The sequence below is a fragment of the Rhipicephalus microplus genome, chromosome 7 (genome assembly GCF_043290135.1).
Source record: "Rhipicephalus microplus isolate Deutch F79 chromosome 7, USDA_Rmic, whole genome shotgun sequence".
Taxonomy (NCBI): domain Eukaryota; kingdom Metazoa; phylum Arthropoda; class Arachnida; order Ixodida; family Ixodidae; genus Rhipicephalus; species Rhipicephalus microplus.
Window position 1 is genome coordinate 130,016,796 of NC_134706.1, and position 27,879 is coordinate 130,044,674.

General features: G+C 47.6%; 2 protein-coding genes across 2 annotated transcripts in view; both read left to right on the forward strand.

The window, feature by feature from the left end:
- Positions 1–27,879, forward strand: part of LOC142767625 (guanylate cyclase 32E-like) — a 353,448-nt gene that overhangs the window by 251,343 nt on the left and 74,226 nt on the right. The window contains exons 7-8 of the mRNA XM_075869693.1: positions 25,700–25,866; positions 27,369–27,504. Coding sequence (XP_075725808.1) covers positions 25,700–25,866; positions 27,369–27,504 — 303 coding nt within the window. The remainder of the gene's footprint in view (positions 1–25,699; positions 25,867–27,368; positions 27,505–27,879) is intronic.
- Positions 16,008–18,899, forward strand: LOC142767626 (uncharacterized). Its single transcript, XM_075869694.1, has one exon. It carries the CDS (start codon positions 16,024–16,026, stop codon positions 17,545–17,547), a length of 1,524 nt encoding a protein of 507 aa, XP_075725809.1. The 5' UTR covers positions 16,008–16,023; the 3' UTR covers positions 17,548–18,899.

The window sequence follows — 27,879 nt, forward strand, 5'->3', positions numbered from 1 at the left end:
TGGCCATGTCCCACTTCTGCTCTTCAGTCGTTCCGAGAGCGTTGACGGTTGCCACCCATTCCTCGGCGTCGTCCTGGAAGCCGCGAAATTCCGGTAGCGCGAAGGAAATCGGCGATGGCGGGACGGCGGGCAGAACTCCGAAATGTGCCCCCGCCAAGCAGTTCACTTGCTCCGATACCTCCGCGAGAGAACGCCGGAGATTGCGACGGTTCTCGGGCGAGCTTACCTCGAAGTTTTGTGCGGCGGCCGCAGCCAACATGGCATTGAGTGCGCACAATGTTGGCAAGATGGCAGGACATAGCTTGGAACTCGACGCTATGAGGGCGTTGGTCGTGACACGGAGTTGCGCGATGGTATGCTGCAGCTCCGCTGCGCTGTCGTGTGATCCGCACGAAGAGCCAAGGCCCGCCTCTGCGGAGGATACAGTGACTGCGGTATTCGAGGTGGTACAATTCTTGACCAAGGACGCGTGGACGGCGTCCCTTGGAAATCCAGCTGTGGTCGGATTCGTGGACATGGGTTCCAGGGCGCTGGAAGCGTCAACGACGTTCCCAGGCAAGCGGAACCCGTGTGATGAGTTGTGACCTGGTACTGTGGCGTAGATGAAGCGGTCTTGCGCCGCCGGGTAGGCCTCGACGCCGTACACGGTGGGTGCTTGAAGCGCCGACAGGTTGCCAGGTATGGAGGAGGCATGTACGCCATCCCTAGGTGAGAGAGGCCCGTGCGCATGGTTGCCGCGACGTGTCGCGTCCCAGGACAAGTTTCCCGGAACCACAACGGAGGCCTGGACGCCATCCGTCGGTGCTGGGATCGATGCTGGCCGCGACGGACGCCTTGCGGGTCCCATCAGCGAAGAAGCGTGACGGCGAGGAGGCCTTGACGCCGTCCCCGAACGGTGGTGTCAGTAAACAGCTGCCGAGGAGGGCTTGACGCCGTCCTCAAGCGACGCTTACCGCGGCTGCACGTCGGCGGGCGTTCTGGATGACGAAACCGAGACGTAAGCCGTTTTCTTCGTCGGCTGCGCCATTGTAAGGACGAGAAATAAGACACAACGCCTTTGCTGCAGGCCGGCTGTTCTTATTCTGCTTCGTCTTCCTCCTCTTCCTTCCTAGCATGCGAGTCTGTGCCAGAGAGAGTTCCAGTTTCGGTTTTCGTCATTACAATATATATATATATATATATATATATATCTTGCTCCCGGCTGGTTATTTTTTCATCCACCTTTCTTTCTTCTTATTTACATTCCATTGTTTCTAATAACTTCCCCTGTACATTCCTTGGCATTACTGTCTGTTAGATCTCATTTTTATTGTGTTAAAACACGGAAAAACGAGCCCTTAGGTATACACTTATTTCCCTTATATATATAAATATAAATATATATATATACATATATATATATATATATATATATATATATATATATATATATATATATATGCCCTTACATGCGCAAAGTATGCCCTTACATGCGCACATGCCAACAGGTCACCAGTACTGCTTCCAACTTTTCCTTAAAAATCAAAGGCAATCTTGACTGCGATTCTAAGAACGTGATATACATGATAGAATGTGCGCTATGTGAAATACAGTACATTGGTCAAACAGAAGGGCCTTTTAGACTGCGTTTTAACAACCATAAATCTCATGCTAACACCTTGCCCCACTTGCCCATTTCAAGACACGTGCACCTCCCTAGCCACTCTTTTGAAAACCTACAAGTCACATTACTAGAATCTGGTTTCCGCACAAATTATGATAGAGAAGCCCGTGAATCATTCCTCATCTATAAGTTCAACGCCGTCGCATCTGGTCTGAATGAAAACGTAGGAAAACTTAGTTGCCTATCTGCGTAACTTGTATCACCCTGTCCAACTTTTTTCAACCTCGCTCAGCAAGTCGCACTACATTGTCTGTATCCGTTGATTACGTAGAAGCTTTGTAACGTCTTTGTCATTTTTATTAGTATTTTATAGTTTTTTTCTTCTCTTGTTTTTACCGGTCGGACTACTCTTCATGTTATGTGCTTTATCTTTTATGCGTTTCATCGTTTATTTGTAAACAACGTGCTCGCGCATGGAAGCAATATCTTTTTACTCGTAGATTAGGTGCTCTTTATATTGTGTGACTTGCATATATATATGTATATGCCCATATATAGCCTTTCATGTCGGTTTTGACATTTGTATCTTACTGATATGCACATGTATATAAACAGCACTCGTGCCATAAACTGTATTCTGATGAAGGCCGGACCCAAAGCCGAAACGTCAATAAAATAACTTCGTACGTGCGTCTTCTTTCCTATACGAATATATATATATATATATATATATATATATATATATAGTCAAGTAGATCCTCCATGAGCGGTCACAACGTGGTTTATTTCGACGTTTCGGCCTATTGACATTTGTTCGGCAAGAAAAAAGTCGCAAGCGCATATCAGTGGCACTCTTTCTTGACGTGAAGGGTGCATATGCTAATGTAGCTCACGATGCCATCCTCACTTCTTTCGCAGCAATGGACATTGGTGGACGAATGTTTCAATGGATAAAAGATTATATAACTGGCAGGTGTTTCTTTGTGCAAACATATGAGGGTACAACTGCTGAACATTACACCTACTGCGGAGTACCTCAGAGGTGATTTAAGCCCCACATTGTTCAGTGTTGCCCTTATTGGTCTGGTGAAGGTACTGCCAAAGTCGGTGTGCCTATCCATATACGCCGATGATACTTGCCTCTGGAGTGCTGCAGTTGCTCGCCCTCAGGTGCGTGCACGAATACAGCGGGCAGCAACCCTCACAACAGCCTACCTTCAGAAACAAGGCCTAACTATATCAACTGTGAAGTGCGCGTTGATGGCGTTTACACGCAAACCAATGACGCCATACCCTGTTTACATCAATGGGCAGAGTGTCAAATATGCACGGACGCATCGTTTCCTGGGCATAATAATCGACAGAAGTCTTTCGTGGAGCCCGCATTGTGCATATTTCAAGAAGAGACTGCTATCTATTGTGCAAATAATGAAATTCATGTGCGGGAAAGCATGGGGAACGTCTGTGGCCTCCATGCTACAGCTGTACAGGGCCCTATTTCTGGGTCTATTGCGCTACAGCTTGCCGGTACTGACTAACACTTGCAAATCCAATACTCATTCATTGGAGAGTTTGCAGGGTCAGGCACTGCGTATCTGCCTCGGACTGCCCCGATGCGCTTCTACTTATGCCACAATCATGCTTGCCAAAGGCCATCCAGTCAGGACATATAGAGTTGTGGATTGCCTCAGAGCGCACATTCGACATGCTAGCCGTGTCCCCGACCACCACTTGGCCCTTCTACCCTCCGAAAGACCACGTGCTACGTTTTCAGACGTCATAGCCAAGCACCTAAACAGCATTTCATCAGGATATACGCCAGCTGCGAGAATGGCATGTCCTTTGTGGTGCCTCGACCAGCCGCAAGTACGTTTAGAAATTCCGGGTATCAAAAAGAAAAGCAATCACTCCAGAGTAGCATTGAAGCAAGCAACACTGCTATTACTACTTGAGTTCTACTTTGACCGAACGCAGATATACACTGATGGGTCCGTCTCGTCCAGCAGTTCATCAGGTGCCGCTGTAATTCCGGCTGCAGCAATGACAATCAAGTTTAAGTTGTCGCATATGACTACATCTACGGCATCAGAGCTTGCTGCTATAAGGACTGCTTTACAATATCTCGTTCAAGAACGTCCAGGAAAATGGGTCATATTCTGTGATTCGAAGGCAGCGCTTCAGATTTTGCAGTCTGCCATGCGTAGGAGGAGTCATGACCAATTAGTGCAAGAAATAAGACATTGCCATCATGAAGCTCTAGCACGAGGGCATGATATTATATATCAATGGCTGCCTGGACATATCGGTATTACCGGAAATAAATTAGCCGATGATGCAGCCCGCTCAGCCGATGAAGGAACCCGTGTAGTCCCGATTCCTATATCAAGGAATGATGCAGCAAGACAACTTTACCTGCTGGCTCGAGATCTCACACGCACGTTCTGGTCGTCTACCAGCTTCCAAAGGCGTCAATTTTATGAACTGGATCCTTCGCTCAAGATGAAGCTACCATCACAACTTTCCCGCTCCGATGCGACACTATTATGCCGCCTTTGGTTGGGTGTTGCATTTACAAAGGTGTACTCCTTTCGCATTGGTATGGCAGACACTCCTACATGCGACTACTGTGGAGCAGAAGAGACCATCGAACACGTCCTGTGCAGCTGCGCTTGCTACGACACACAGCAATGCCAGCTCCGGATGGTTTTGAATCAACTTGACCCCGGACCATTTTGTGTGCAGAAGATAATAGGACCTTGGGCATCTGCCTCAGTTACGCAGAAAGTGACTAAAGCACTACAACTTTACTTAAAGTCAACAAACCTGAGCGACCACCTGTAGACTGTGTGTGCTCCCCGAGTGTGCTCGTGATTGTGTGTACCTTCTCATCTCTCTGCAACCTCTTTTCTCCCCTTCATCCCTTCCCCAGTGCAGGGTAGCAAACCGGATGTGCGTCTGGTTAACCTCCCTGCCTTTCCTTGCATCTTCATCTCTCTCTCTCTCTCTCTCGGCCAGAGTCTGGCCTTCATCAGGATTGAAGGTACAGTTTGTTGGTGCTCAGCTTTATACAATCTCAAATCAGAGGGAAAGAGGGAAAAGACAGAAAAAAGAAAAAAAAGAAAAAAAGAAGAAAAGGAAACGGAAAGAAAAAAAGAAAAAGAAAGAAAGAAAAAAGGAAAAAAAGAATATAAGGTGGACTCCCCCCCCAGGTGCCCCCCTTCCACTCTTCCTTCCATTTTCCCATCCATCTCTCTCCCCTTTTTTCCTATCACCTTTCTGATGTGAGCGGTCTGTGTATGCTTTCTTTAACTAACGCATTCTTCCTGACCAGACGGCGCCTCCTGGCTCTGGCGGTTCGGTGTGGGGCAAAAAGAGCTTTTTTAAGAAGTTTAAGCCTTTAACTACTCAACGCCCCGTCGACATTTCGTCGTAGCAAGAGGGGTGCCGCGTATTGCGGCAGAGGCGGGTAAGCGGGCGCAATGCGAATTCCTTGCCCGCTTCTAGATTACGCGTGCAGTAGGGGCCTCCCGACTGTGCACAGGGTTGCTTTTGGGCATGTCATGCTTGGCACAATTGATTGGGTAGTAAAGTAAAAACAGAAAACGAACGACAGCTGTACTTAGGAAGAGTAGTTACACTTGAATTCGTTTTGAATTGTCCAGTGCCCTTCACAGCTGCAATGCCGTGAACTCAGTTACTATTTTCATTATTGCCGTCATTGCTTTCTAATGCTTTAATAGCTGCGAGTGTACCAGGATTCTCATTTATTCCTCTATCGAGGGTGTTACATCGGTAGATAAGGTATGACTCTTGTTGTTCACGTTCTCGGTTTGATTTAAATCCCGTATCTAAGAGCGTTACTGATAGTTTGTCGAATGCACGGTCGGGAAGATTGAGATGTTTCGATAGGGGTAGATTTGGGGCTGATTTCGCATGGGCTCTGTTATTATTGAAGCGAATCCTAAATGGTGTTTCTGTTTGTCCGATGTACTGCATACTACACACGTTGCATTCGAGTAGGTGTACCACATTAGAGGAATCCCATGTTAGGTTTCCTCGAATGTTAATTGAAAACTTGGATTGTGTGCTTGTTGCTTTGTGTGTTTCTCGCATCGCCTTACATACAAGACATCGTGACTTTAAACAAGGTCGGCATGGATTATTGGGGGGTGATGTGTTAATTTCAGAGTGGACAAGCGTGTCTTTGAGGTTACGTGGTCGTCGGTAAACGACGCCTGGAGCGGATGGGAATGCGCGTTTCAGACGTTCACTTTGTTCCAAAATGTTGTAATGCCATTTAAGGAATTTGTTTACATTGGGGAAGTTTGTGCTGTAAGTCAAGCAGAAGTTTGTTCGTTGTGGGTCTTCTTGTGGTGGTCGCTTCATAAGTAAGTCATCAAGCTTCAGTTTTCTCGCTTTTTGAACAGCGTCATCAATTACATGAGGGGGTATTTTTGTTTCTCGAGCATAAGTTTCAGCCTCTGTGAGCTCCTGTCAAAATCAGCGTCTCTTGAGCAGATTCGCTTAAACCGGTGAGCCTGGCTGTATGGGATACTGTTTTTACAGTGGCGCGGGTGATCGCCTTGGTAATGGAGGTATTGTTTGATCCGTCGGTTTGCGATATAGAGTTGTAGAGAGCTTGTCCTCTTCTATCGTTATGGTGACATCAAGAAAATTTACGGTTACTTGCGAGCATGTGTGTGTGAAGTGTATGTTCGGATGTACAGCATTGTAAGTGTCGATAAAGCTGAGAAGTTCGTCCTCGCTGTGGGTTCAAATAAGAAAGATGTCGTCTATGTATCTTATGTATAACAAAGGTTTCAAGGAACTTTGTGCAAGAAATTCTGATTCTGACTTTCCTATAAATGTGTTGGCATAATTGGGTGCCATTTTGGTGCCCATAGCGGTCCCGCTGATTTGTCGAAAATACTCTTGGTTAAACTCGAATGACTTTAATTCGAAGACCATCCTCGTCAAATTGCGATTGCAGAGAAATCTGGGGTGTTATATTGTCTATGGTTTGTGTACATGTTTTGTAATGCAGCTATGCCGTCATCGTGAGGAATATTTGCATACAATGAAGAGACATCAATAGTAACCAAGTACGAGTTTCTCGGCACACACAGACCTGCAATGTCTCGAAGAATATATATATATATATATATATATATATATTGCCACAGGCATGGAACGAGGTTTAGCCATGCCAATGCGAGTATGTGCCATGGTGTGAAAGAAGAAGAGGACGGTTGGTGTGTGCTCGTGCTCTAACGTTCGGTTCGGCTCGACGTCCAGTGCTGCTCCTGTGAACAGACGTTGTGGTCGTTCTGTTATCACGTGACATTTTCTGGTGGAGGTGCTTGGTAGTGTTGTATGCACTGCAATCAGCAGCAAGGTCCCGACACTAGACGCGACTTGGAAGAACCAGCTGACCTACGGCGTAGCAGGCGACAACTAGGCCTACCTCCTGAATTCGGACCATTTTTTCAACTTGGCAGTACTATGGCTAGTGCGGGAACGCAAACCCAAGAAACATCAACGCTGCCTCCTCCATGGTTCTTCAGCGTCCCGCGTACTCCGAAGCCGTTCCACGGTGACCCTTATGAGGACGTCGACGACTGGCTCGACGACTACAACCGTTGCGGCAGCGTCAACGAGTGGAACGAGCAGCGAAAGCTTCGGTACGTCTACTTTTATCTCAAGGACTCTGCGCGCACTTGGTTCGAAAACCATGAAGCCACTATGACAACCTGGCCAGAGTTTTGCAACCAGTTGCGAAATACTTTCCGAAGCTCTGACCGAAAGGAGCAGGCAGAACGGCTCCTCAATTCCCGAAACCAGCGTCCGAACGAGAGTGTTGCCATGTTCGTTGAGGACATGACGCGGCTGTTCAGGCGAGCCGACTCTTCAATGACGGAAGAAAAGAAGGTGCGCCTCCTAATGCGGGGAGTGAAGGAGCAGCTGTTCGCGGGACTAGTGCGGAACCCTCCCGGCACTGTAGAGGATTTCCTTCGCGAAGCCACGACAATGGAGAGAATGCTAAGGCAGCGTTCGTACCAGTATGAACGTCCTGGCAGTCTTTCGTCAGTGTCGTCGGCCCTACAAACACCTGACGTCACGACTGTAAAAGACCTGACGAAGCTCGTGCGCAGTATTGTGCGCGAGGAGCTGCAAAAGCTGCACGTGGTGTCTTCTCCGCCCCATGTTGCTGCTTTAACGGATGTCGTTCGCGAAGAGGTCCGGCAGCTGGTGCACCCCATGACGACTCTGCGTGCAGCCGAAGTCCAACCCATGACGGCCCCGCGTCCAGCCGAAGCTCCGCTATTAACGTACGCGGAAGCACTGCGTACTCCTGCACCGGCTGTTGGCTATCCGTCCCGTCCGTCCACCCTGCAGACGGTACCGTCGTTCTACTCGGGACCACCGCAGTACGGCAACCCACCCTTTACACGGAAATCCAGTGTATGGCGTGCTCCCGACAACCGGCCTCTATGTTATCACTGTGGTGAACCAGGTCACATCTACCGTGAGTGCGCCTACAGGCACATGGGTCTTCCCGGCTTTCGTCCGGATGCTCGTCGACCCAGAGATGGTGAGCGGCCCCGTGCTATCGCCGAATACTTGGCAAGCCAACGATCCTCAAACCTTCCGCGTCGCCAATCCCGCTCACCATCTCCACGGCGTTCCACGTCACCTGGCCAACAATCAACCTTTGCGGACGTCCTTGCAGGAAGATCACCTAGATCCACAAGCCCGCGCCGGGGAAACTAAGAACAGCGACCTGTGGGGGTGAGGCCGCTGTTGATCGACCGTTACAAGACCCTCCCCCGATTTGCCTGCCGACATCCGACGACATTTTTTCACCGACGTGTGCCATCGACGACAAACAGGTCTCTGCTCGTATCTCTGTTCTTGTCGACAACCACCCGCTGACCGCTCTGGTAGATACGGGTGCCGATTATTCTGTTATAAGCGCTGACCTCGCTGCACAGCTAAGAAAGGTAACGACACCTTGGGGACATGGAACGAACCTCCGCACTGCGGGAGGTCACCTATTGACACCGCTAGGAATGTTCACTGCCCGCCTCCAAATTCGTGAGTCGACGTACATTGTTTCCTTCGTTGTATTGCGCGAATGCTCCCAAAACCTGATTCTCGAAATGGATTTTCTCCGCGAGCATGGAGCCATTATTAACCTTCGCGACCTGCTCATAACGTTATCTAACGACCATACAGCCCTACGGAAGGATGCAGTTGCGCCGACCACAACACTTCGAATTGCTGACGACACCATCGCACTGCCGCCGCGAGCCAGTATGTTGGTAACGGTGGAGAGCGACTGTGACAACAAGAGTAGTGGCATCACGGAAACTAACATCTAGGTGCTCTTGACTCGGCAGATTTGTGTCGCGCGTGCTATCGTCAAACTGAAACATCGGAGGACTCAGCTTCTGATCACGAATTTCGGCGGCCAGTACCAACACTTAGCAAAGCGAACAGCAATCGCGAACTTTGAAGCCATCGATGACGCAGAATGTTCCACTATCGCTCCGATTGCCACTGCTGCCGAAGGTAACACTGATATAGCCAGTACGGTTGACGTGAATTGCCAGCTATCCTGTGCGCAGCAACAGCAGATACGCATGATTTTACGTACGTATAGTGATTGCTTTGCGTCCACCTCCAAAATCAAGCAGACCCCAACCGTGAAGCACCGCATTATAACGGACCCTACCGAACGGCCTGTACGACAGCACGCCTACCGCGTGTCGCAAAAAGAACAAGAGGCAATACGTTTTCAAGTGAAACAGATGCTCGACGACGACGTCATCCAACCCTCGAACAGTCCATGGGCGTCACCCGTCGTACTTGTTAAAAAGAAAGACGGCACTCTTCGATTTTGCGTCGATTACCGGAAGCTCAACAAAGTGACGAACAGAGACGTCTACCCTCTCCCACGCATAGATGATTCACTGGATCGACTTCGACATGCCCGATATTTTTCCTCAATGGATTTACGCAGCGGCTACTGGCAGATCGAGGTCGATCAACGTGACAGGGAAAAAACAGCATTCATAACTCCCGATGGCCTCTACGAATTCAAAGTGTTACCATTTGGATTGTGCTCTGCACCGGCAACGTTCCAAAAGATGATGGACACCGTCCTGTCCGGTCTGAAGTGGGAATCCTGCCTCGTGTATTTAGACGACGTCGTTGTTTTTTCCAAAACATTTGAGCAACATTTACAACGACTTCAGTCCGTCTTCGTCGCTATTCGATCCGCAGGCCTATCTCTAAAACCGGAGAAGTGTCATTTCGGCTACGAAGAACTAAAGTTCCTCGGCCACCTCATGAGTCACGATGGCATTAGACCAGACCCAGAAAAGACCATGGCTGTTGCTGCATTTCCTACACCTTCGAACAAACGGGATTTGCGCCGGTTTTTGGGTCTCTGCGCCTACTACAGGCGCTTTGTCCAGAGCTTTGCCAACATCGCTGAACCCCTTACCCGTTTAATGAAGGAGGATACTCCTTTTGTGTGGGGTCCAGAGCAGAGAGCCGCTTTTTCCCAGCTTCAGCAGTGCCTTCAGAGTGAACCCTTACTAGGGCACTTTGATGAAGATGCCACCACCGAACTTCACACTGACGCAAGCAACATCGGTCTTGGTGCAGTACTTGTCCAGTGGCAAGACGGCGCTGAACGTCCCATCGCTTATGCTAGCCGCATTTTGTCATCTGCGGAAACTAACTACTCGACCACGGAGAAGGAATGTCTTGCTGTTATTTGGGCGATAACAAAGTTCCGACCGTATCTGTATGGCCCTCCATTCAGAGTAGTTACGGACCATCATGCCCTCTGTTGGCTGGCCAATCACAAGGACCCTTCAGGGCGCCTCGCGAGGTGGAGCTTACGCCTTCAAGAATTTGAGGTTACAGTCGTCTACAAGTCGGGCCGCAGGCACACTGATGCTGATTGCCTTTCGCGCGCACCACTCGCGACGACATCGAGAGACGATGATACCGATGGCCATTTTCTTTGTGCAGTTAGTGAATCTGACTTGGCCCAACAACAGTGGAATGATTCAGAGATCCAACAACTTATCAAATACCTTCAAGGTCGCAGCTCGAGTCCACCATCGGCATTTGCACGTTCAGGGTCATTTTGTCTCCGCAACGACATCGTCTACAAAAAGAACTTCGAACCTTATGCGACTGAGTACCTCCTCGTCGGTCCACCAGGGCTACGTGCTGACATTTTATCTGCCTGCCACGACGAGCCTTCCTCCGGCCACCTAGGATTCGCACGTACCCTTGCCCGGATTAGGACTCGCTACTACTGGCCAAAGCTCACCCAGGATGTCAAGCATTACGTTAAAACATGCAATCATTGCCAGCGTCGTAAAGCCCCACATGTGCGCCCTGCTGGTTTATTACAGCCTGTTGCACCCCCGTCACAACCGTTTGAACGAATCGGCATGGACTTGCTTGGGCCCTTCCCGAAGTCACATGATGGCAACCGCTGGATCGTAGTCGCTACTGACTATTTAACGAGGTAATGCGAAACGAAAGACCTACAACGAGGCACCGCCAACGAGGTTGCGTATTTTTTTATCAACAACATCGTCCTCCGCCATGGAGCGCCAACAGTTCTTATCACTGACCGTGGAACAGCCTTTACAGCCCAATTGATGCAAGACGTCACGAGACTTAGTTGAACAGCTCATCGCAAAACAACCGCATACCATCCACAAACCAACGGTCTGACGGAGAGATTAAACAAGACGCTCGCTGACATGCTATCTATGTACGTCAACCGTAATCACAAGAACTGGGATGCAATTTTGCCATACGTAACGTTCGCTTACAACACTGCGGTTCAAGAGACTACGGGTTTCACTCCATTCCGGTTGCTTCAAGGCCGAGAAGCAATTACGATGCTTGATGCCATGCTGTTGCCTGACACGACCGATATTACTACTGATGCGAACGACTTTCTCCGGCTCGCCGACGCGGCCCGCCAGCTTGCACTCAAGCGGATCCGAAAACAACAACGAATCGACTCGCAGAGGTACAACTCCCGTCATCGCCATGTCATTTACCAACCCGGTGATCTGGTCTGGCTGTGGATCCCCGTTCGCAAAAGGGGCCACTCGGAAAAGTTACTTCACCGCTACTTCGGTCCCTATAGAGTACTACGGCGCTCACACATGTCAACTACGAAATTCTGCTTGAAGACACATATCAGCGATCTCGATGTTCCCAGCAGCCCGACATTGTTCATGTGTCACGGATGAAGCCACACTACCCCCGAGCCACATGACACTGCTTCTTCACGCGTCTTTGTGCGTGTACGCGACTACTTTAACTTTTAATCGGCATTGGTCATCGGGGTGGTACTTTTTTTTCGAAGGGGGGGTAATGCCACAGACATGGAACGAGGTTTAGCCATGCCAATGCGAGTATGTGCCATGGTGTGAAAGAAGAAGAGGACGGTTGGTGTGTGCTCGTGCTCTAACGTTCGGTTCGGCTCGACGTCCAGTGCTGCTCCTGTGAACAGACGTTGTGGTCGTTCTGTGATCACGTGAAAAAAAAATATATATATATATATATATATATATATATATATACAATCATGCCAAGGAAGGAATAGGGGAAGTTATTAGGCCAATTGTAATGTAAATGAGAAGAAAAAAAAGTGGCTGAAAAGATAACTTGCCGTGGGCAGGATCCGAACCTGTGACCTTCGAATAACGCGTTTGATGCTCTACCGCTGAGCTACCACGACAGCTATCCCCCCAGCCACTTTATTGGGTATCTATGTCAATTTAAACGTGGGAGTGTCAGTCAGGGCCACTCCCACGTTTAAATTGACATAGATACCCAATAAAGTGGCTGGGGGGATAGCTGTCGTGGTAGCTCAGTGTTAGAGCATCAAACGCGTCATTCGAAGGTCGCAGGTTCGGATCCTGCCCACGGGAAGTTATCTTTTCGCCCACTTTTCTTTCTTCTCATTTACATTACAATTGGCCTAATAACTTCCCCTATACCTTCTTCGGCATTATTGTCTGTTAGATCTCACTAATACTGTGTAAAACACGAAAAACGAGCCCTTAAGTATACACCTGTTTCCCATGTGTAATATTATATATATATATATATATATATATATATATATATATATATATATATATATATATATATATATATATATAATGTGAGCGCTGACTATGTACTTCATCTTCATCTGTATGACCAAACCATTGTAGTGATCATCATCGTATGTCACGCGGGCTGGCTCTCTGGCTCGTGCGTCTGGATTAAAAAAGGATAACCTGGTTGCTGCCGTACCGGACGTGGTCTCATAAGTGGTGGAGCGTGCTTTGGTTCCCACGTCCTCCTGCTCTACCCGTCACCCCTGGAGCTCCGGTCTGGTCGACGGTTGTGCCCTCAAGCAACAGCAATGGCAGAACCCAACCCGCCCACTGCTGCAACCGCTCCTTCTCAGCCACTTAGGCTTCACTACACCGTGAGTACCTCTCATCGAGACCCTCCGGTATTTTCCGGCCTTCGCAACGAAGACGTCGAAGAATGGCTCGACAGTTATGATCGAACCAGCGTTTGTAATTATTGGGACGAGGCACAGAAACTGCGCTACGTTCCTTTTTACCTCGATGGCGTCGCTAAAACCTGGTATTACAACCACGAGAGCGGCTTCTCCAATTGGTCGGCCTTCACGGGGCATCTCCGTCAGGTATTTGGCACGTCTGCAGGATGTTCTGTAGTAGCGAAACAGAAGCTTGCAACCCGCATTCAAGGGGACGACGAATCGTATACGTCCTACATTGAAGATATTCTGGCTCTCTGTCGCCGAGCACAAAATGACATGACGGAGGCCGTTCGCGTCCGACATCTACTGAAAGGCATCAACTCTGTGGCCTTCAATGCTCTCGTGATTCAGAATCCGACTACCGTCCGGGACGTCATCACTACATGCCAACGCCTGGACGCGCTTCATTCCATGCGCCTTCCACACGCCTCCTGCGACGCTCGCTTTACCAAAGAGCATGAATTGCGGGCCCTTATCCGCACAATTGTCAGAGAAGAACTTCACGGCCTTATTCCAGGCAACCCTACTGTTGCGTCTGTCCACACACCTTCCCCGAACCTGCGAGAGATAATCAAGGACGAACTGGCATCAATGACAAGCGCTGCACATGCCCCGTCTCCTGTGCGCTTCCCAGTGCCTTCGTACGCAGAAGTTGCATCGCGGGCCCCTGCACCAGTTCCAACCGTGCCTGCGGACGTCGGATGCGACCATGTGGCTGCGATGACAACGCAAGCGCCAAGGCCACGCCACTATTCTACATGGCGTCCTCCCCGCCCCATCTACTTCTACTGTGGCATAAGGGGTCATATATCCCGTTTCTGCCGCCGCCGTCAGCAGGATGAACGACGTGGTTACTCAGCTTACGAGAGAGACTTTTCCCCGAGACCCGATGAATACGATCCCGCACCGTATCCATCCACCTTCCGTCAGTCGCCCTCCCCTCCACGGTCTCATGCTGGGCCTCATCCGTCTTGTTCATTTCGCCGCCGTTCTCCGTCACCGTTTCGGCGTACGTCATCACCCTTGCGTCCCGCTCCGATCTCTCGGGACTCGGAAAACTAGAAGGTGCAGTTTTTGGAGGGGAAACTGCTTGTCGTCGGAACGCTACAACTCCTCCGTCTCGTCCAGCTAATTTACTGCCTGTTTCTGTGGAAGGTGTTTTTGTTGACGCCCTTATAGACACTGGAGCCGCAATTTTGGTAATTGATCGTGAATTTTGTTTTCGCCTGCGTAAAGTGCAAACTCCTTATGCCGGTCCCATGTTATGCGGTGCTAATGACAGTCCGATTCGCCCGACCGGGTTGTGCACTGCTCGTATTCTCATCGATGGATTCCGTCATCACATACAATTGGCTGTGCTGTCTTCGTGCGCTCATCAGATAATCTTAGGCTGGGACTTCTTGTCAGCGGCGTCTGCTGTAATTTCGTGTGGTCGGCCCCTCATTCGTATTACGGACACTGAGCTTTCTTCTGCTGCCGACCTTTCGTCGCCCAACCTTGTGACAGCTGCGGATTTCCTCCTGCCTCCCGGACGAGAACGTGTCCTTACGATCAAGTCACGTGACATTCTAGATGGTGACGCTGTGGTTGCTCCTTGCCAGCGCTGCATTTTTCGATGGATCACCATCGCATCTTGTTTAGTGCGGTTCTCCCATGGTTATGCAAGCATCACGGCCTGCAACACGACGCCAGAACCACTTCTTTTGCCTGAGGGGACCACTGTTGCCAGCATTACCGAAGAAGCACCGCTTTGTGTCATCACTGGTTCATCTGCTTCGTCATCCTCAAAGTGTATGCCAGCGGAAGATGCATTTCCTGCTCTCAAGGCCACTTTGTGTGAACATCTCAACCCAACGCAAACGGATGCCTTGCTAGCGTTATTAATGAAGCACAAAACTTGCTTCGACGTTTGTTCCGAAGGTCTGGGTCAAAAAACAGTGACCGCCCATCGTATCGACACCGACGGATCCCGTGTGATTCGCCGCCGCCCTCACCATGTGTCGGCTTCTGAGCGCAAGCTTATAGAAGAACAAGTCAACGACATGCTCGCGCGCAACGTCATCAGGCCTTCGACAAGCGCATGGTCTTCTGTCGTACTAGTGAAAAAAAAGGATGGCTCGGTACGGTTTTGCATTGATTACAGATCACTCAACAAAATCACTCGTAAGGACGTCTACCCAATGCCTCGCATTGACGACGCTCTTGATACTTTACAAGGTGCCGAGTACTTTTCAAGTCTTGACTTGCGCTCCGGTTATTGGCAGATTCCAATGCACGAGTCTGATAAAGAGAAGACTGCGTTTGCTACGCCAGATGGGCTCTTTGAATTCAATGTAATGCCTTTCGGCCTGTGCAATGCCCCAGCCACATTCGAACAGATGATAGACACGGTACTGCGGGGATTAAAATGGAAGACCTGCCTTTGCTACCTGGACGACATTGTCATTTTTTCGTCGAGCTTCTCACAGCACCTGGAACGGCTAGACGAAGTACTCACGTGTTTAGCTAAGGCCGGTCTCCAGCTCAACACTAAGAAGTGTCGGTTTGCCAGTCACAGCATCAAGGTATTAGGTCACGTCGTCAGTAAACATGGCGTTGAGCCCGATCCCGACAAGGTTGCCGCGGTGCTGCACTTTCCTACACCAACCACACAGAAAGACCTCCGCAGCTTCCTTGGCTTAGCGTCGTACTTCCGCCGCTTTGTACGTGATTTCGCTACTATTGCGGCTCCTCTGCACAAACTTCCCACCGGATATTACGTCGGAGGAACTACTATCACCGGAAATCAGGTGGGCTCGGTGACTGCACCACAATGCAGCCATCTAATCCACTTACCTTTGCAATGCAGACGACCATACTTGTGTTTGCCAGCCTGCAGCTGTCGAACATGATAGGCCTATCCTCGGGGGCGTCATCTATGTTGGTGCTGCCGGGCTCCGAAAGCGAGCCAGGCTCCTGCCGCCTACTACGCACCAACTGCTCGTCCCCACCGGATATTACGTCGGAGGAACTACTATCACCGGAAATCACCGTGCTATGGAAGGCCGCATCGTCATCAACCACAGCATCATCAAGTATAAAGGAACATCACCCGCTGACGCCACTTCGTGGGCTCGGTGACTGCACCACAATGCAGCCATCTAATCCACTTACCTTTGCAATGCAGACGACCATACTTGTGTTTGCCAGCCTGCAGCTGTCGAACATGATAGGCCTATCCTCGGGGGCGTCATCTATGTTGGTGCTGCCGGGCTCCGAAAGCGAGCCAGGCTCCTGCCGCCTACTACGCACCAACTGCTCGTCCCCACCGGATATTACGTCGGAGGAACTACTATCACCGGAAATCACCGTGCTATGGAAGGCCGCATCGTCATCAACCACAGCATCATCAAGTATAAAGGAACATCACCCGCTGACGCCACTTCGTGGGCTCGGTGACTGCACCACAATGCAGCCATCTAATCCACTTACCTTTGCAATGCAGGTCAGTAAATCGTATGTCCTCTTCGCTAAAAAGTCGAGTAATTACTTCCTGGTGCAGTTCCCGAGCCCCCACTGCTGTATTACTATTGCTGTTGAGTGTGCTCATATAATTCACTCGTTGCTGATCTTATCGGGTGACGTCGAAACTAATCCTGGCCCTAACGGAAACGCTGCTATTCTTACTGAGCTACAAAAGCTAAGTGCCGGCCAGGCCCAGCTGATTGCCGAAGTTCAGAGTTTGAAATCTCAACTAAGCACAACGGATAAAAGAATAACAGACTTAAACAAACGAATGGGCGATCTCGAAACACATTACCAAACTCTTCTTCCCCTCAGAAATGATATCGAAAAAACACAGACTAACGTAATCAACATGACTAAAAAAATTCAAGAGCTAGAAACTTCCCTGGATGACGCTGAAAACAGGTCGCGCCGGAATAACCTTCTATTCTACGGCATCCCTGACCCCACTAGGAATGAAACGTGGGCTGAATCTGAAAAAATGATAATCGATATCTGCAACAATAACCTTGGACTAACAGTGCAGCCTAACGACATAGAACGCGCACATCGTCTCGGTATTCATTCACTAAACCGAAATCGTCCCGACATTGTGAAATTTTTATCATACAAAACCAGAGATGCACTTTTATCAAACGGCAGGAAACTGAAGAACACTAACTACAGCATCGGGGAGGACTTTTCCCGCCCCGTTCAATATGCGCGCAAGCAATTACTTGCATTTGCAAAAACACGTTCGGACAAGTTCTCCTTGCGGTTCAAAACGCTGCACGTCGGGTCGAAGCGCTATATATTTGACGCATCATCACACATGGTTAAGGAAATTGCATAGCGGTTACCCCGCCAACAAAGAGCAATAAAACGCCAAACGGCTTCCCCATGTCATGTTCTCTCGTTTTCCGTAATATTCACTAACATACGTAGCCTTCTTCCAAAACGTGAACTCATATCCAACATTATCTCGTCATCAAAAAGCAACATACTCGTATTAACAGAAACGTGGCTTACCAGCGATATAACGGATGCGGAAATATTAACTGACTTACAGGACTTCCACGTGTACCGAAATGACCGAAATGGCTCACGGGGGGGCGGAGTACTTATCGCAGTTCATCGGGGCATATCTTGCTCCGTTGTTAACGTCGATTCCGATACCGAATCCCTGTGGCTAATTTGTCGTACTAACACCGTAACTGTCCTACTTGGCGTCTGCTACAGGCCCCCGCAAACGGATCCAAATTTTCCATGTCATCTGAACAATTCCATTCAAAAACTTACTTCCGCTTACCCAAAGGCTCGCATTCTTCTGTTCGGTGATTTTAACTACCCTAATATTGACTGGCAAAACATAGTTACTTCTACATTATCATGTCACGCAGAGGCGAAAAACTTCCTCGATGTATGTCTCAACTTTAACCTTACACAATTAGTCGCCCAACCAACCCGTGTCACACGAGGATCAGCAAATATTCTCGACCTGATATTAACCAATAGCCCCGAGAACCTATTATCTATTACTTACCTTCCTGAGATCAGCGACCACAAGGTCATACATGCTTTATTTTCATTTACCTCGACCAAAAAACAGACGACTAATAAAACAATTGTTCTTTATGATAAGGGTAACTATAGTGCAATATCTGAAGATCTCAGTAACTCTTTTAATCAGTATGAATCTACATTTCACACGCGCTCAGTTCATGACAACTGGTTGATCTTTAAGGACAAAGTAAATCACCTCTCTGATATGTTTATCCCGAAGATTACTTTTCAAACTAACCGCAATAAACCATGGTTTTCTCGGCATTTAAAAAAACTTGAAAACAAAAAGAAACGACTTTTTCGTACCGCCAAACGCAACGGCAAGCCTACTGCATGGCAAAAATACATCGAAGCTGAAAAATCATATTTGCTATCCGTTCGTAAAGCCAAATACTCGTTTTACCATATAGACTTACCTAATCTCTTAATCAGGAACCCCAAGCAATTCTGGCAAGTTCTAAACCCCACACATCCTTCCGATATTAAACTAACGAATGATTCACACGAGACAGTGACTGACCATGATTGCGCAGAAATATTCAACGAAGCATTTGCATCTGTCTTCACTACTGAACTTGACATGCCCTCACAGTCGCCATCATTTAGCGTAGAAACTTTCATGCCTGCTGTCACCTTCTTCGAAGAAGGCATTTCATCTATAATCCACAAATTAAAACTTTCTTCATCAGCTGGTATGGATTCCATCAACTCGAAACTCCTCAAGAATGTGAAATCGACTTGCGCAGCATACTTATGTCTTATCTTCTCACAGTCACTCACCTCAGGAATCATGCCGGATGATTGGAAAACGGGCAAGGTCGTTCCAGTCTACAAATCAGGTAACAGAAACTCACCCTTGAACTACCGCCCCATTTCATTAACCAGCGTGCCTTGTAAGATCATGGAACACGTCATCTACTCACAAATCTTCAATTTTTTGGACTCCAACGAATTTTTTCATCCTTCACAGCACGGATTTCGAAAGGGCCTTTCTTGCGAAACCCAATTAGCACAATTCGTTCATGACCTACAGACTAATCTCGACTGTAATATCCAAACCGACTCAATATTCCTTGATTTTGCAAAAGCTTTCGACAAGGTTCCTCACCAGCGTCTGTTACTGAAACTTTCAAAACTAAACTTGCATCCTAACATTTTCAGGTGGCTTGAGGAGTTTCTAACTAACCGCTCGCAATCTGTCTATTTTAACGGCCACCTGTCTAAACCACTCCCAGTCACCTCAGGCGTCCCACAAGGGTCTGTTCTCGGTCCTCTCCTATTCCTAATATATATTAATGACTTACCATTGCATGTTTCCTGTAACATTCGTATGTTCGCTGACGATTGCGTAATCTATCATACTATTACTAATTGTCATGACCATCACATCCTTCAGAGCAACCTTAACAATATAATAAACTGGTGTAATATTTGGCTAATGACCCTCAACCCCACTAAATGCAAACTCTTGTCCTTCTCTCGTCGTCACAATCCCTCTCGCTTTCAGTATTCTATTTCTAAATCATGTATCGAATTAGTAGAATCGTATAAATATCTAGGAGTCACCCTTTGTTCTAATTTATCATGGCGCGCCCATATTACAAACATCATTTCAGCATCGAACAAAACACTGGGTTTTCTTAAACGCCACCTTCGCCTTTCCCCACCACATGTTAGATTACTCGCGTATAAATCGCTTATAAGACCAAAATTAGAATACGCATCTGCCATCTGGAGCCCCCATCAAGCATACCTAATCACTGCCTTGGAAGGTGTTCAAAATCGGGCCACCCGTTTCATCCATTCCTCATATTCATATGACATCAGCATTTCACCATTGAAACATGAATCTGGCCTATCACTCCTTTCTTATCGTCGCCGCATTGCTAGCCTAACCCTTTATCATAAGTTTTTTTATTCTTCACTCAATCAAGCCCCTTATATAACAGCCGCCTCACGCATTTCCCACCGCACCAGTCATTCACTTCAAGTTGCCCGCCCGCCATCACGCACCACTACGTTTGCTGCTTCGTTTTTCCTCAGAGCAGCTTCAGACTGGAACGGCCTGCCCTACGACATTGTCACAATTGCCTCATCATCTACCTTCCTGGAACGCCTCACCGATCATCTGCCATGTTAATTCAATTTTAACTGTTTGTTTGCAATGTTAATTGAATCTCCGCTGTTTTGAATTGTAATCCCACCCCTTATGTAACACCCCCTGAATGGGGGCCTTTAAGGAAATAAAACTGAAACTGAAAACTGAAAACTGAAACTTCTGACCACGAGCGCACCCTTTGTCTGGTCGGATGACTGCGAAGCTGCTTTTCACACCCTCAAGCGATGCCTCACATCACGGCCAGTGCTTCGCCATTTCGACCCTGCAGCACCTACTGTGCTACACACTGACGCAAGTGAACTTGGCATCGGTGCTGTCCTTCTTCAGCGGAACCACGCTTCCGAAGAACAAGTCGTGGCCTACGCGAGCCGTACTCTGTCACATGCTGAGCGAAACTACAGCATCACTGAGCAAGAATGTCTCGCCATCGTGTGGTCCATACAAAAGTTTCGTCCTTACTTATACGGCCGGCATTTCACAATAGTGACTGACCATCATGCTCTGTGTTGGTTATCGTCTCTCAAAAATTTGTCGGGACGCCTTGGCCGTTGGGTACTACGATTGCAAGAGTATGACTACAGCGTCACATATAGGTCGGGCCGAGAGCACCAAGATGCCGACGCTTTGTCCCGTTGCCCGCTCTCGCAGAGCGCCGAAGTGTCACCTTCCATCTGTTCGTCACCGCCCGCCAAAGTGACCAAACAGACGGCTGCTCCTTCGAAACAGTTAGTTGCCTCGGCGGACCTTCTTTCGTCCACAGATCTCGCCTCGCTCCAACATGCCGATACCTACTGCCGCACAATCATCGATCGGCTCACTGGCTTATCGCGTGCTCCAAACAGCCGCCTAAGACGACAACTTGCCCGTTTCAAGCTTCAAGAGGGAACATTATGTCGGCAAATTTACCATCCTCTCGGTAACCAATGGGTTCCCGTCATTCCTCGCTCACTTCGTCTGGAAGTTCTACAAGCGTTTCATGACGATGCGACAGCTGGCCACTTAGGGTTCCACAAGACCTACGACCGCCTCAGGACTCGCTGCTTTTGGCCTGGCCTCTCCACTTCTGTCGCCAAGTACGTCGCTTCCTGCACGTCATGCCAGCACCGAAAACGTACCACGTCTCTTCCCGCAGGGCCACTGCAACCACTGCCGTGCCCGTCCACTCCCTTTGAATTTGTGGGCATAGACTTATACGGACCTCTTCCGCTTACGTCAGCCGGTCACCGCTGGATTGTTACTGCCGTAGACCACCTTACTCGCTACGCGGAGACGGCAGCTCTTCCATCTGGTGCTACCTCTGAAGTAGCCGATTTTTTCCTACGCGCCATTATTTTACGACATGGCGCACCGCGTGTGCTCCTTAGTGACCGTGGCAAGACATTTCTTTCACATGTCCTTGCTGAAGTCTTAAAGGCCTCTAACACTATTCACAAGACCACATCAGGGTATCACCCAGAAACTAATGGTCTGACTGAGCGTTTTCACCGAACTTTGTCCGACATGATCTCTATGTACGTGCAACCGGATCACAAAAACTGGGACACAATACTTCCTTTTGTCACGTTCGCATATAACACTGCCATACAGCGTACAACGAATTTCAGCCCTTTTTTTCTCGTGTATGGCCGTGTACCGACTTTTGTTCTGGACACCGCCTTTTTGTCCACATCTTCCAATCCATCTTCATCTCTCCCGGAAGAGTTCGCCGCTCGCGTCGCCCGCTGCCGTAAAATCGCCCGTGCCAACACTACTACCATTCAGGACAATAGAAAAAACGACCTTGATGCGAAGCGTCGAGTTGTTGTGTTCCGCCCAGGCGACGAAGTCCTTTTGTGGACACCTGTTCGTGTACCTGGGCTCTGCGAAAAATTCCTTCACCGGTATCTCGGTCCATACACCGTCCTGGAACGAACATCTGAAGTCAACTATCGCGTTGCTCCTGTCAACGCGGCTTCTGATCGTCGTCGCCGCCACACCGAGATCGCCCACGTCTCTCGACTGAAACGATATATTCGGCGTCCCAACCCTTTCTAACTTGCTGCCCTCTTTCGCGAAGGGGGGAAAATAGTGTGAGCGCTGACTGTGTACTTCATCTTCATCTGTATGACGAAACCATTGTAGTGATCATCATCGTGTGTCACGCGGGCTGGCTCTCTGGCTCGTGCGTCTGGATTAAAAAATGATAACCTGGTTGCTGCCGTACCGGACGTGGTCTCATAATATATATATATATATATATATATATATATATATATATATATATATATATACTGTGTGTGTGTGTGTGTGTGTGTAACACGTTGCAAATTCCAGTTTTATGGCGTTCTTCAAATTCGGCACAATGCAGGAGGAACGTGAAAAGCACATTTCCAGACATTTACGTATCGAGGTAGAGAGACAGCAATGCAACAATTAACGTGTCCAACTGACCAATTGAATATTGAACATGTCATTGACTGGAGCAAGCTTTAAGACATATCTCTATTGAAGAGCCAAGCGCACTCTTGCATCTACACAGTTCCACTTGGCAGAAATGTTCTAGCAGGCCTGCGCCCCGAGATGGCCCACTGCTAAGTTTAATTCCTCTTTGTTAGATTACACTTGCAAGGTGGCGATGATATACGTACTGTTTCTCCCTCTCTTTACGAGCAGTCATTGCTTGCTCTAGCCAGCCAGCTGTAAAAGAGTAACCTTTATTGTCTCTACCTATGCCTACTTTCTTTGTCAGAATAAACATCATACATAACTGCCGAGGCACCATCTTTTACGTCCCACCTTTACATCCGGAAAGGAGGATCAAATGCGGACCATTGAAATAAGCACGTGATTGCTTAAATTGTATTTGGGTGCCCTACAATGCTTCCTTCATGTTTTAGGGGCGAAGCTCCTTAGGGTGTGGATCATTTTCTCCTCTTAAGTAGTATGTTGTAGTAGCCACTTCTTGTTAGTTTGAGAAATCACTCACAAAATGGTGTCGTGTGTATATGTCCTTCGAAATAACAATACTTGAGGGTGTTAGTGAGTTTCGTATATTTGACGATTGAAGAGGATATCTGGTGCTGTTATATTTAGAAATTCACAGCATATCCACGGAGTGAATGATGATGAATGGGTCCATCCATCCGATGCGTGCTGTAGTGTGTTATGAGCGGACAGATGAACTGATGGACATACATACATACATACATACATACATACATACATACATACATACATACATACATACATACATACATACATACATACATACATACATACATACGCTTCGCCCCATTCATCATCATTCACTCCGTGGATATGGTGTGAATTCTTTAGAACCGCGCAGTAGTAGTGAAACTTTGTGCTCCTTAAGGCAGAACCCCATGCACTTCTTTACCTAGAATTGTTTGATGATACCTGGTGTTTTATAAATCTCAAGGCTGGCTAGGTGACGCACGCTGACGTTGCACTGTGCACGAGGCTCCAGCAGTTCGCCTCTGACGAAATGCGACCAACTAGGCTTGGATCGAACCCGTGACCTTCGGGTTAGCAGCCGAGCAGTAGCCCCCTAAACGCCACGCCGTTGTGGCAGAGATAAAATGCAATGCAGAGGCTTTTGTTTTAATGAAATGTGTGGCAGCACTATCACCTAGTTTTTTTGGCTTGGTGTTGGCACATATATGTAAGAAGGCATCATATGTAACAGGGATGGCTATTTTTTCCTGATGTTAGATAACAATCAATCATTGGTGACAACCAATTGTGCTATTTGCGCAATGTCTCCACCGTATACCACCCTAGCACACCAGTTACCCACGGCCGTACACTAGGGGAGGCTTAGGGGAGGCTGCCGTCAGCAGATGGCAAACACAGCGGTGGTGGAGCCATCGCTGGTGATCAAGCTTATTCGGAAAGATCAACACTGTTCTGTCGGGTGTAGGAGGCATGCGATTGCCTTCCTTTTAACGTAATCGCCCACTTTGCCATCAAGTTGTTCTTATTACATTGCGCTGCAAGACGAATGCCCACTGCACAGCATTGCCTCCCTGTAAATAAATCCAACAAAGTGGTTATGAAGATTGCTCTGCAGTATCGGTTATTTCTTCCACCTGATCAAGTTGCTCGGTCTCATGCTCTACTCTCGGACGTCTTATGCCGTTCTTTTCAGCCTGTAGATTGTCCTAGATCCAAAGTGCACCTTTTAGGGTAATGACTTTTTTTTATTCTCTACGATGAATTCAAAGAACAAAAAAAAAATGGGTCGAGAATTCGTGGGTGATGGCATTTCATTCATGAGAGAAAGCGTCGTTCGAAATGGTTATTTTGATTTAAAATCGCGAGCGGTCCAGTGTATACAATATCTAAAATCTAAAGAAAATCAGATTTTTCTTTTCAACTAGCACAGTCAAGTGGTGGCACACGGCTATGATGGACAAACGGAAGCTATCGCAACTGGGGCACTGCTTTCTGCATTCCGTCCAAATGCTGCCTAATGGACCTGTGGCTCTCATAGATGCGCTGTATGCGCCATCCACTGGGATTTATTTACGGACGGGGAGGTTAACCAGTCGAGGATAGTTGGTTTGCTACCCTACACGTGGGAAAGTGATGGGGGAGTTTGAAACAGAGAGTTTAATGAGTGGTAATAGAGAGAAATATAGAACATAACGTAGCCCACACATGAACGTGGACTCAGTGAGACGTACATAACGCTGGCGTGGTACGCAAGACCCTTTTAACACTGAAGCAAGGCACGTTGTTAGGCTCGTCGATTAATCATGGTTTTAAAAAGGTTTAACTGTGCGATGACAATAGGACGAATATATGTGTGTGTTCCTACATTTATCTGGTCCTAATCGCACAGTAAAAGCTTGTTTTGAACCATTTCTACCATTGCTCACTAATGTTATACGGGCTAGTATTCATCATAGTTTGCTTGACTACGCCCACTGCAGAAGAAACAAAGGCCACGCTCAGCCAGTCAACTCGGTCCTGTGCTTGATGCGGCCACATAATGCCGGCAAACTTCCTAATCTCATCTACCCACCCAACCTTCTGCCCCCCCCCCCTTACCTTTTTTGGGAATCCAGTCAGTTACCTTTAACAAACCGGGGTTGCGAATATTGTAGTTGAAATCAAGAAAAAAATGAACGCGCGCCAGCTACGTAGCGCGTAGGCAGAATAACCGCTAATGTTCAAAGATGAAGCAAATACAGCTATAAACGATAATACGATGCCTCACCTTGCTTTAAATGGTACCAGGCAGACGCTTGGCAAGTATAGAAGGGCGGTACAATACATGGTGTTTGTGTGACTACTAAATGACCATCTGCAATGAATGCAGACTGGGAGGACTCTTCCATCGTGCGGCCGTTCCCTTTCCGAGCCGTGCTTCTGCTGTCGCCTCGTGTGCCCTCTGACGAGCACTATAGCCGCTTCTCGGAGGCAGTGCTCAGCTACGCCGGCACCCAACCACTTTGCATACCAATGCACACCGAACTCAAATTTAAGGCAAGTACTTCATAAAACCGACTTATTTTATTTTATTAAAGGAAATGGGAGTGGATTGGTAAGTGCGAAAAAAGAAATATCATGCAGTGCTTATTACTGTAGTTACCATTATTTTTTTGCGTCGGCAGCTATTCTCAAGGGCGACTACACTTATAAGGGATTCTCTCGGTCTAATAATGCAGATAAGTGAACATTTTACATCTCCTTATCAGAATATGCGGCTATTTCTGATATTCACAGTTGTTCTGCTCTTTTCTAGTATAATGAATGCAAATTATTAGCTACATAATAGTGTATAATCTCATATGCGTCATCGTCTAAGAGGAGTTTCAAGTTTCATGCTAATGCATACTTTAGGGTGTCTTAATCTCATTTATATAAGATGAACACCTTATATGCACATTATCGCAATTCATATTTCGTCACAAGTCTATTGTTTATAATTCTGGGGTTTACGGACAATTTCAGACCTGCATTCGCCTCCGTAAAGATCCAAGCTCAAAACATAATGAACATTTAAAATCTTACTCTTGGCATTCCATTCTCAATTACGGATTAACGGCCAAAGTTTCTTAGGTCAATCGGCGTTAAATAGCTGCAGTCTGGGTCTTTGGTGTACCTGCAATACACAGATGTAGTTGTTATGTCAAACTAAATAGGCTGAAGCGGCAGTTGTTCACCATACTTTCAATAGGTAGTGCGATGAGACATGCTCATGTACGGAAAGGGATAATACCGACATATGTTTTGACACGGCAACGAGCGCATATTAGCTGCCCGATATATGAATGAGAAAATGCTTGCTGCGCTGCGCGCACACTAAAAAATAGCAACTAGAGGTCATTCATTACTGATGATCGATTGCACTTCCTAGCTAGTTCTGAATATTTCTTTAGTTTTTATACTCAGAAACACTTGCTGCAATTTTATTCAAATCGGTTATAATTGTGAGTTGAGGTGGCTTGAACAACTTGAGTTTGAGTTTGTCGTGAACACTAGTAAAAAAGTAGCGTTCGGGAAGGCTAGATCATGAGTGCCGGGAATGATAAAGATGATGAAGGACTGAGCGTGAAAATGGTCAAGTGACGAAAAAAAAAAGCGTAAGGCATAAAAGCTTACGGGCAACTCAATTCTATTTTGGCAGCACGAAGCAAATATTTACTGTATGTGCTTTCGTCACCCACTGTTCGAATTCCGAATTAATACGATGGAGAATGTTCACAGTCGCACACGTTCATAAAGCACCGTATAAATTATCGATGATCTTCGATTACCAGTTTTACGATTGCACTACAACAGCGGGGTCGACGCAGGCACATTCAAGCAATTTATTTCCAGTATTTCTTTTCTATGAGATAACGACTTATATAGTAACTACGAAAACACTTAGGTAATGTGGCAGCCCTTTCCATAAACTCAAAGCTAGGAACACCTGCGAACACTCAGATAAGTGATCGTACAATTATCACATCACTTATTGCATCTTCCTCTGGTACTCCCAGGTCCCGATATACGCCGGCCTGACATACGACGCCGTTATGCTGTGGGCCAGGGCCGCAACGCAGGTGCTACGCGAGAACGGATCACTCACCAACGGCACTGCGATTGGGCTGAAGATACGAGGCAGCCTATATCGAAGTAAGATGCAATTAAAAAACGTGTAACGATTGAAAGCTGGGATGATTGGTGACTGTACTCGAACAATTTAGGAAGAAGCGCAACGACAACGCGGACAAAGATGCGAAAATTGTTGAACTACGTGGAGCTGGTTCATGGGCGCACGTCTAAGGAATGAGTGAAAAAGTGTTAGGCTGTCGACGACAGCCCCATAGCTGGTAGTCAAGATTCGGGAACCCTATGCTCTGGCCTTGCTGTGTTGTTACTGTAATGGAGAGTTGATAGAGGCAAAAGAAACGCATTACCACTGTATCTTTTATGAGTTGGCCCGATGAGTTGCATTGTACTTGCACTGAGATTTATACGGTTTCATTTCTCTCATTTACTTTCACAATA